Raw genomic sequence first — 11841 nt, 5'->3', positions numbered from 1 at the left:
TCATGACCTGAGCCGAAGTTGGACCCTCAACTGACTGAGCCACCCTGGCGTCCCAATTTGACCTCATTTGAAGCTAGTCTTCTGTCTTTGTGAAGGCTGATCTAGTTACAGTATGGCCCTTGGGATTACCACTTTTTTTAAAGTCTGATATCCCCCTGCTCCCAAGTACCTTTTACTTGTTGAGCTTTAAACTTCATTGTTTCCCCAGCCCTATGAGATTACCTGAGATACGCTCTGCTTGTCAATTTCTTAGATGTTGCTTTTTGCTGGAACTCTTGTCACTTGGCTTCTGTGCTTACTATCTTTTGAAGTCCTTGGCTTCTCAGGCCAAGGACTGAATTATTTTTGAAAAAAATTCAAAAGTTTTGAATCAGCAAGTGCCCCAGGAGAAAAGCTGTGCCAAATTTCAAGCTTGTGCTTATGTTTTTCCTTCTCTTCAGAATTTGGCCCATATATCTTTGCTTTTTTCTAACATTCTGGTGCCTACAAACAGATGTTCTCTTTCTCTATCCAGTTTTTCTAACATTTCTCAGCCCTCACTAGATCTTATTTTTATTATTGAACTATCACCTCAATTTTTCAAATTTATGAGTTTTATGTTTAAAGTTATTTTTTATTTTCTCTGTTAATTAAATTTCTATAGGGACCTGTTTACCTGATTGTTCAATTTAGTTCCTGGGTTATCAGTGGCATGTAGGTAAGATGTCATCACGCAGGCTAAGTACATTGGGGAAAATTACAGGTGAGTGATTTGTTCTTTTTTAATTTTTCTTCTCTTTATTTACTCTGGCAACCTAAGTTGGCTTTTTTTGATTTGACCTAATTGCCCAAATAAGAAACCCACAGAGCAAAGACCTGACTTTAACAAATGTCCACATATCAGGAGGAGCCAGATGTGTGACAAGTTTCTCTGTGTGAGAGTTTTGCAGCATTTCTCAAGGTCTTTCAGTTGGCCTCTGCCAACACTGCTCAGGTTGTGGAGATTTTCTGGATTCTGTAGGGCAAGAGTCCCTACTTGCAAACCAGATGAGTTCTTTTCTCTTTTTCGGAGCTCATTTGTGGGCTGGTGGCCCTTATTTCTTCTATTTCCCCATCTAATCATATTTGCTCATCAATTCCACAAAGCTCTCAAAGTACCTTATCCCTCCCTCTCTCTCTCTTTTTCTTTTTATCAACACTGTTAAATATTAATAATGTATTTGCATATTCCTTTCTTAATTACAATGGAAAATTGGAAGAGCAAATCACCAAGTATGAGCCCCATTGACCTATGACTCACATAACATCTCTCCCCTGGGCCTAAGCTTATGATATCCATTTGGTTTTCTTATAAGATCTTCTTATAAGATGTATTTCTAAGTTCATAATGATTTAGCTAATTCCTGAGTTGCGTGACAATTAGAAAGTAGTCGTTAGTACTTTAGAGATACAGCTTAGACCTAGGAACCAGAACCAAGGACTGGAAAACCTATTAACCAGTAAGTTTCATTTGTGCTTTTATGTCTGACAAGTGCTAAGGGTGAATGAGAAGTGAGGGAAAAGCAGATTAATGTAATGTAGTATCACAGATTCTTGCACTGAAAAAGAAAATGGCATTGTTTTTGATTCAAGTCATTAAAATCTACTTTTGTAAACAATAATAACACAAATGGAAAGCCAACACTAATTGATGGGAACTGTGGGTAATCAATTACCAGATCAGCGGACACAGATTACATGTGCTAGGGAGTTTATTAAAAAAGAATTCCAAAAAATCAGTGAGTTCTTCTGAGAAGCTTTCTGATAAGAGGTAGGATCCTGGTTGAATCTTAAACAGTTATGTAAGAAGAAGAACAAAGGGCTGTCAAGGCAGGGAACCAGCAGTGTCAGGAATGAGCATAGATGGTGAATGAAATAAGGAGCAAACCCGATGACCACAGCAGTGGAGTGTTGGGGAATAGTGGCGGCAAGGCTGGCTGAGATTGGTTAAGTAAAATAGAATTAGACCAAAGAGGAAGTAGGTGGAAAGACAGAGGCTGTGGTTATGTCCCTGAAGGTGTAGTTCAGTGTAATGATTTTTAGAAAGCAGTGGTGCTTTGACACAGTATGTTTGTTTTAATTAAGTAGGCCCCATGCCCAACGTGGAACTTGAACTTATGACCCTTAGATCAAGAGTCACAGGTATATTTGGTTTTAAATAATTAGGGGCACACAATAAAAGAAACACACTACTGATGTACTTGATATGTGCCAAGTTACCAGACTTAGGAGAGTACATGCTATTTCCTAGTATATGGTGCATGGTAATAGAGGTCAGTCTAGGGATTACTTCTGAGGGATATAGGGTGGGAGGAGGTGACAGAGGACAGATCAGGGCACTAGAAGTGTTTTATAATACATTGACCTGGTGTCAAATGCATGGGTGTACAAAGATGTAAAAATTCACTTATGATCAGTGCAATTGATGTTTATTGTTTCCACTTATACCTTTAAAAAAATTCATTAGGAGAGTGAGGGTGTCAGTTGAATGAGGAGAGCTTTACCTTAGTCAAGGAATAGCCAAGATATTAATGCAATAATAACTTATAATGTACTCACCATGGAATAGAATGTCACTATTGGAAATAAAGGGCCATGCAGGTAAGAAAAAAGATCAACTTTGGATGGTTGGACGAGCTGGATAAGTTAGATGACTCTACTTTATTTTAAGAACTTTGGCAGTGTTTGGATACCTTTGAACAAAGGAAGGAAATACAATTTTATCAAGAATATGCTACGTGTCAATCCCTGAGCTATGTTTATACACGTCACCTTATTTAATACTGTGTCTTATGACCATAAGACAGTGAACATGAGAGGTAGCTGGTTTTGACACTAGACGTTAAGAAAACAATTAGCTCCTATTCATGAGAAGTTTGAAGTCAGAGGAAAGGAATCTGGCAGAAATGAGTGGTAAATGCCCAGTGCCATGAAACGTATTTCAGAACACTCAGTAACTACGGGAGAGATGAAGACACCAGAATTCTTGAGTTTTTTAAGGGGCATAATGAGACAAATAAAAGCAAAAGGCTAAAAACCGATTCTTGCAAAGTGACAAATGTTAGGCCATTAAACAGTGAAGTATCATGAGAAAAGAAATTATATGCTAGCCCCAATCCTGAAATACTCTAAGTTCTCTATCAGCATTTCTCAAACTGGCCTTCCACAAAATACAGTTCCATTAAGCTGATTGGGGGTTTGCTCTGAAAAAAGCGTTCAGTTGTCAAGTAACTTTGACTCAGACGGAATTAAACAAGTTAATTACATTAACTCTTTCCTTCAAAACTTCTCAGAGTCTGTAGTGCAACAATGTGTAAGTTGAATATCACAAGGGGATGTGGTACACTTTTTTTTCCCCCAGATGCTGTTGCCTCAGAACTACATTAATATCATTTAAAACCAGTGTTCTGCAGGACAGAGATTGTGAAATGCTTCTCTCGGGACGCCTGGGTGGCTCAGTTGGTTAAACGTCCAACTTGGGAGATTGGCTCAGGTCATGATCTCATGATTCATGAGATCAAGCCCCTTGTCAGGCTGTGTGCTGACATCGCCAAGCCTGCTTGGGATTCTTTCTCTCCCTCTCTCTCTGCTCCTCCCTCACTTGCTCTCTCTTTCTCTCTCTTCTCTCAAAGTAAATACATGCTAAAATAAAAATAAGATTTAAAAAAAGAAGAAATGCTTCTCTCCCCATGTAAAAATCACATGCCGTTCCCAAAAGCCATTCTTCCCTCTGCCTTTGCTCACATTGTCCCTGCCACACGAAACACCCCACATAAGGCCCACATGCCAAAATCCTACCTATCTCTTAAAGTTCAAGATATTAGGAAAGACCTTTATTACTAAAAAGGCAGAGAAAGAAATCCATTGATCTACAGTCCCTGTCTAAGAAAAGAGAAAACCTAAAACCATGCCATAGTGACCTTAATTATGTGTGAAGGTATTGTGTTACTTTGTACTGTGAAAGTCATTGTGCTGCAATATATATGGATATGAATGTTTGATCTTTAACGGGACCAGATTAATTATTAAACAAGCCATTGTGTTTGGCTTAGCTCTCAACTCCAGGGAATATTAAGGTTAGAATAGTCCCAGATGTTAGTCAGGCTATCCACATCATATCCCAGATGAGGAAACTGAGACCTTCATAGATTGGATAATTTATATTGATAAAAGGAAATAAGATATTGTCAGATTTATCTTCTAGATTAAGCATTCTGAGAATTCTGAGAATTCCACTGACACTGGAAAAACGTGTTGTTAATTCATCCTTTCCTATTGTACCTACTAAGAGAGGTGGTAGTCAGGAGTTATTCCAAGGAAAAAAACTCCTTTAGAGACTCCCAACTTATATACAAAGGGAAATCCATCATTCATATTATTTAAGCTAATGGAATGCAATTCATCAGCTACATTGGGAAACGGCAAAGCTAGGTTTCTATAGGATTCACATGTCAGTTTGTTCCAAGGGCCCCCCTTCATTCATGTTCAAGTGAGTTGATGGTTACTGAGCACCCAACCCAACTAAAGTTGGACTAAATCTCTATCTGTCGCATCTCTATTCTTGGGTGACCTTGGCCAGAATTATTTCTCTTACATTTTGACAAATACAAGTATTTAAAAAGGAGTACGTTTTTGCAAATTCTTTTGCCTGGATATGGGGGGTAAGGAGGATTAGTGGATTAGAGCACTTCTAGATTTAAGCACGGTCAGACTGAAGAAGAAACACCTTATGCCTGCAGTGAAAGAAAACTAACTAAAATTATATTTAAAAAATTACCTTTCAAATGTTCTGAAATGACGATAGGAAAAGATAGGATTCAGTAGGCAGAGAGGGAAAGGTTAGGACCTGAGGTCCCTGTGTGCGGGGAAAAACACATATTTTAGAACAATGCTGGGAGTGTCTGAGGACAGCAAAAGTCCCCCCAGCGTAAGGTTCCTCTTAAGAATGTGATAGACACCACCTATTCTTCCTCAGGTTTCCCTCAGGAATTTGACAAAAGACCTAACTAAAAATAAAACGTATTTTATTATAAGAAGTGATAAGGCCAGGGGCGCCTGGGTGGCTCAGTTGGTTAGGTGTCCGACTTCGGCTCAGGTCACGATCTCATGGTTTGTGGGTTCAAGCCCCGCGTTGGGCTCTGTGCTGACAGCTCAGAGACTGGAGCCTGCTTCAGGTTCCGTGTTTCCCTCTCTCTGCCCCTCCCCTGCTCATGCTCTGTCTCTCTCTGTCTCTCAAAAATAAATAAATGTAAAAAATAAAGAAGTGAGTGTGGGACCCAAGAAATTTAACAAAAATCCCGTACCCCTGGACAAGCAGAGCAAGACTAACTCCATTTTGTGCTACACCCACCATCTCATGTATAACCCCCATATGACCTACTTATTGCTTAAGACACTCCCCCACCCTAGTCAAGCCGCTGAGCACACCCTTACTGGAAACCAGCTTATTTAGGAATGCGGAACCCCTAACCGACAAAAAATGTAAACCCTGCCTTTTGCTCGCCAAACTTGCCCGCCAATTCTGACCAGAGTGATAGGCTAGTTCAAACAGTTACTATAGGGTAAACTGTAATTCAATTGGCCACCGGCATGTGGACTGACATGAAAGTGCAACTTTCTGTGTGTGTTACAATCTCATTGGCCACTGGCCCCCATAAAACTGCTACGCCTCTTAACCTAGGGGTCCAAGTCCCTACTCCGCTGTGTCGGGTACACTTGGGCCCAAGCTCGAGCTTGCAAATAAACCCTCGTGCATTGGTATCGGCTCCTTGGTGGTCTTTCGGATTCGAAATCGGGGACATTACAGTGAGAGGGCCATAGGCCACCCCTCCTACAATGCAACTGAGACAATCAGGATGGACAACCCAGCACCTAGAGTTATCAAGCCAATAAGGGTGGGACCTGAGAGGGAAACGGTGGAGAGGGGAGGGGAGGGCTGATGAGAACTTTATAAAACAAGGAACCTCGCCTATAGCCCCAGATAGTCACCTTCAAGTGCCTCCTCTCTGTAAAGAGAGCTTTCATACTATTCTTCTTTTCTGATCTTATACTCTAGTCAACTCTTGCCTGCTGCTCATTTTGCGTCCACCTCTTCATTCTTCAAAACAGTGAGACAATGAACTCCTCGTTTTGAGGTAAAGAATCCTGCAACAAAAGGATCACAAAGTAAATGGGTATGCTAGGAAGTGAGGAAAACAACCAAAAATATTTTCTAAGAACTTGTGGATAGCAGTGAAAAGGACAAGGAAAGTGGAGACCACAGGAGTACTGAAGATCTTTTTGCTTGGCCATAATAATGGAGTCAGAAAGAGAATAAAACAAGAGTGACAGATCCAATGGGAAAGAGAAAGCAAGGATACAAAAACAAAAAAGGAAAGCAGAAAAATGAGACAATGTAGGTAGAGGGAAGAAAAGAAGAGGAGAGGGGGGAAGGTAGGCCAGATGACACTCAGGAATTAACATGACACACTTTTAAGATCCGCCAACAATGGCCACGGTCATTACCCTCAGTTAGTTTGCAGTGTGTGTTTCAAAGACATGTATAAATAGAAATTTTCATTCAAATGAGATAAGTGCCAAGATAAAGGTATTTACAGAACAGTATGGGAGGATCAAGTGGGGCATGCAGATTAAATCTTGCCTATAGAATCAAGAAAATCTTTACAGAGGAGGTCTTCAAAGCAGATGACTCAGGGCAGGGGTTGGGGGAAGAAAAAACAGACAATAAAAGATAGGAAGAGAGAGGTAAAGAATAGGGAAAGGAGTTTAAAGAAGAAAAGTGGGGAGCACAGAGAAAATACCACAGGATTGTTCTGAGTTCACTGAATGAGGAACATTCATATTTTGAGCATTGCAAAATTTGTGGTTAAAGACAATAGCTATCTTTCTTATGACATGCCAGTATGTCACATGTATTATTAAATATTTACTATTCTAGATTTCAAATAGAAATGTTGAATAACTGCTGGCCAGTGGCAGGACAAGGATTTGAATGAATCCATTCTGGTATCTAAACCCACACTTTATTTAGCAAGCTTTAGAGAATAAAAAACGAAACAGAACAGAACAAAACAAAACAAAAACCCAAAAATGAAAGACAGAGGGCAACCATTAAAAAAAGAGAGAATAAAGAGAAGAAAAATAAAAATAAAGGTAAACAGAGTTATACGTTTAAAATAGGTTAATTAAGGGGTGGGTGCCTTGATGGCTCAGTCGGTTAAGTGTTCGACTCTAGGTTTCAGCTCAGGTCATGATCTCATGGTTTGTGGGTTCAAGCCTCGTGGTGGCTCTGCATTGACATTGCAGAGCTTGCTTGGGATTCTCTCTCTCCCTCTCTCTCTCTGCCCCTCCCCCACTTGGACTGTCTCTGTCTCTCTCAAAATAAATAAAGTTAAAACAAAATAAAATAGGTTAATTAAAGCTAGCTGGAGATAAGGCATCCACATCAGAGTCACACCAGCGTTGCAAGACTCTCAATCCACATCCTCCCAATGCACAGCAAATTCCATCCAAGGCAGATGGTTCTGGAGGACAATTTTCTTGTGGCTCATCCCTGCTTCCTTCCAAATTTTCTTCTTTTTATCCCAAAGCAGAATTATGGAAAAAATAAGAGTTAATCAGCTGAGAATTGATTTTGTTTGTTATCTAAGGACCCTATCATTCCACAGAGGTGTCAGTTTGATTGATTATACATTTTTAAGACCATACTAAAGGACCAAGAACAAGATGTTGTTTCCATTATTAAATGCTTACCAGAGTCATTGCACTTACACCTCACCTAATTCTTATAGTAGTATTATACACATTGGTACTAACTTCCTGACTTGGCAGATGAGGAAGCTAAGGCTGGGAGAAGTTTCACCACTTACTCAAGATCACACAGTTGATAAGTGATAGAATAGCTTTAAGTATCCAGAACCATATGACATTCGGTAGCCCAACATTTTGGAGTTTCCAGGAGCTGAAAGCCCAGGGAGATATAGCACATGGGACAAGCTTTCAAAGAGCTACAACTCCACAAGTTTAAACTACAATTATTTTCAGGTATTTTAAGTAAGAGAGGTCAGTAAGGTCAAAGAGTTTTGAAATAAATTGAAATAATTTGAAAAATTTTGTCAGAGCTACATCTTGACCTCCAGTTTAGAAAAAAGACTGGCAACAGTTTTGCCAAATGAGATAAGTAAAGCTATCTTAGGCCAACCCACAAATCATTAGAGTGTCATCCACAGTGTTTAGGAACAAAAGGTCTTTTCTGGCCATCCATCCAAATTTCTAAGGTCCCTTCCAAATGCATGCATCTAGGATTCTGAAATTAAAGCTCCAAATCATGACTGAAAATTCCTGTGGCTATTGTCCTTCACCCTCAGGATCGTTCCAGGAGCAATGCATTGTCTTATTATTTACTATATGGAGTCCTGTCCCCTAGGTTTCAGAGATTTCATGGATTTTCTAGACATGACCTCATATGCAATGAGAAAAAGAAGCATAATTTGATCCTTTCTGTAACAATGAACCACAAAACCTGAGGCTACTAATGCAGAAACTCGAACACCATAATTGTTCTGCCATTCAAACTCATTCCAAATTATTGCAAATGCATACCTGGAGACTAAAAATATTGTCTTACAGGTTTTTAAATTTGTAGAGCAGGATGTATGGTTAATTAAAACCTTTTAGTCCAATATTCTTATTTTAGAAAGTGAAAAACTTCTAATGTGAAGGGTGATGGTGCTGATTGTGTAAATCTCTTGATTCTTAGGCCTCTTTCCCTTAAATGTAAGGGGATTTATATTACTGCTCAGTCAAGGAACTCTCTGTAGGATATTGGCTTTGGTCTACAAAGGAAAGATGATTAGTACCTGGATTAGTACATGGCAGTGACAAGGAGATACCCTCCTAGGACCTGAAAAAGAGAGATAATTAAGAGTGAAACTATGGGATCAATACATTTTTTAAAACAGAGTCGAGAAAGACAAAGTCACCTAAGTGTGAAAGAATGACTCTCAGGGCTGTACATTTTGCCTGTACTCTGATTAATCAGTGGAGTTATTTTATTAATATATATGAAGAAAAAAGATGTCATTAAAAAATTAAGTAAGAATTAGTCCCCTATAAAAATGTAGAAAAAGTAGAGCACCAGAGGTAAAAATTGGCAGTGCACATCAAAGTGCTAGCTAGGTGAGAGTTAAATTAGTCAGTGGATTCGAAATTTCTCCTGTCTTTGGCCACATCATTTTGACTATCATAGTACAAAAGATGAGTGTGGGCAATCCTGAATAATACAGTCTTCGGGAACGGTACTAAAAGTGTAAGATTATTCTGTGATTATCTGGTTTAATAAGGATAATGGATCTAGACCACATCTCTGTAGAATAGATACTTCTGCTATTAACCATTCTGATACAAAATTAATCCTATGATAGAGAATTAAGACTTACGGGATTCAGCCTGAGGTTATGACTGGGGACACCATTTGTTCCCTCTGGAGCTTGGAGTGAATTTGGCTTGAACCTCAAGACTTTGGAAGGTTCTATTGCGGATCTGGTATGGAGTGGTAAACTGTCCCTTGACAAACATTGATAGGCTGGGATCCAGGCCAATCATTGTCTGATAAGAGGCCCTGGGGTGATCTAAAGTTATGCGATAGTTTGGAATCTCTTCCATTATCCCTGAGCTTCAGGAAAGCCACATTCAAATGGATTAATCTGGTCTCAGCTGCATTGAGGTGGAACCAAGGCACGGAGCCAAGCAGGGCAGGGGAGACAACATCCCCTCCCTGGTGGCCATGACCTGAAGTTACAACTGTTGTCACTGGAGAGAGCTAGCCAACCCCATTGGAGAGATCTCACAAGTTTTTCTCTGACCCGTGGCTGTGGTGTAGTGGCAATGCTAAGCAGCTGGGTGAAAGGAAGTCAGCAGAATTGTCCCTGGGTACACGTAAGGAGTGGAGGCACATGGAAAGAAGTGGGGGACATTTGAATGGGCTCATTTCTGTGATTGGGAGGTAGGGTGGAGGGGCCATAGATTTATAAAAAGGATGTGAAATTCACTTTAAATCACAGACCACACTCTTGCTTACACAAACATATTCCGGCCACACAGAACCTCTTCAGGTTTGCTTCCTGGCCTAGAATGATTATATTTTCCTTTTCACATGGCTTGCTGCTTTACATCCTTTTTGCCCTCACCGGGTGCTATCTCCTCACTGAAAATTTCGCTGAGCCCATGAGCACATGCCCAAATAGACACTGCCTTCCATCTTATCACCCAATTTGTTTTGCTTTAATTCTTTGAAAACACATATTTTCATTGTCGATTTTGCTTCTACTTTGTCTTCCTGAAAAATGATGTCCATTTAGCTCCTGTAGATTACTCCGGGGCCCAGCACAGAGCCTGGCACCTAATATCCATATGCAAGAAAAATATTCATTGAGTGAATGAATGACTAGGTTACAGTTTATATAAGCGTGATGTCATTAAACATCAGATTTACTATTTTATTTTTTTTAATTTTTTTTGGTAATGTTTATTTTTTAGAGAGAGACAGAGAGTGAGCAGGAGAGGGGCAGAGACAGAGGGAGACACAGAATCTGAAGCAGGCTCCAGGCTCTGAGCTGTCAGCACAGAGCCCAATGCGGGGCTCGAACCCACCAAACGTGAGATCATGACCTGAGCCAAAGTCAGAGGCTTAACCAACTGAGTCACCCAGGCGCCCCCAGATTTGCTATTTTCTGATTTCATGCTCATCTTTTTACTTTGTTTTTGTAAATTTTATTGAGGTATAATATACATACAGAAAAGTTCATGAATCCTGATTACTTTTGACATCCAGATCAGCTCACCCTAAGGGAGAGAAAGTGCAGTTTAACGAGATACAGAATGTTGTAATTTCTTTTTTTTTTAATGTTTTTTACTTATTTTTGAGAAAGCATGTGAGACTAGGGGAGGGACTGATAGAGAGAGGAGAGAGGGAGACAGAGGATCTTAAGTGGGCTCTATGTTGACAGCAGTGAGCCCGATGTGGGGCTCGAACTCATGAACCGTGAGATCATGACCTGAGCCAAAGTCAGACACTCAACTGACTGAGCCACTAGAATATTGTAACTTCTTTATTTTTAATTTATCTTTACATTCACAACTTGTCATTCTATTTTCATACATTATTCGTGTTTGCTAGTTTAATGTGAGTCTTTCCCTTAGAATAGAAATTGCATTCAACATCCTAAAAATTTCATGTTTCCAAGTCTCAGAACTGAAGGAAAGACCATGAACTTTGGTAAATTCATCCTGATGACAGAATACAGCCTCAGATGAGAGAAGGCCTTCTTTTATTCATATGTTTCTACACAACTCATCTTGCATTGATTTCTTATTTTTAACTTCTAAAGAAAAGACCAAGTATTTATCACAGTTAACATGGGACAGCTCTGTAATAAATATATATTTCACCCACATTAAATATATTACATATTCAATTAGTAGAAATGTATGATGAAAAGGGCTGCAATCTTTATTCCATCTGAAAACTATCTTTAAAAAAGTTTGAGGGGCACCTGAGTGGTTTAGTCGGTGAAGCATCCAACTTGGGCTCAGGTCATGATCTTGCAGTTTGTGCATTTGAGCCCCAAGTCGGACTCTGTGCTGACAGCTCAGAGCCTGGAGCCTGCTTCAGATTCTGTCTCTGCCTCTGTCTCTGTCTCTCTCTCTCTCTGCCCCTCCCCCACTTGTGCTGTGTCTCTCTCTCTCTCTCAAAAATAAATAAACATGAAAAAAGAGATGGAGATCATAAATCAGATTTCACTCTTCAATATGAAAGATTTCATA

At 39.7% G+C, this 11841-nt stretch overlaps 1 protein-coding gene across 1 annotated transcript in view; it reads left to right on the top strand.

Moving 5' to 3' along the window:
• The first annotated feature begins 702 nt into the window (after nt 1-702).
• Nucleotides 703-11841, top strand: part of LOC122474368 (nuclear pore-associated protein 1-like) — a 13741-nt gene continuing 2602 nt past the window's right edge. Inside the window, 1 exon segment of the mRNA XM_043565265.1 lies at nt 703-742. Coding sequence (XP_043421200.1) covers nt 703-742 — 40 coding nt within the window.

The sequence above is a fragment of the Prionailurus bengalensis genome, chromosome D4 (assembly GCF_016509475.1).
Source record: "Prionailurus bengalensis isolate Pbe53 chromosome D4, Fcat_Pben_1.1_paternal_pri, whole genome shotgun sequence".
Taxonomy (NCBI): domain Eukaryota; kingdom Metazoa; phylum Chordata; class Mammalia; order Carnivora; family Felidae; genus Prionailurus; species Prionailurus bengalensis.
Note: the sequence above shows the minus strand (reverse complement) of the source record. Positions and strands in the feature narration are given on the sequence as shown.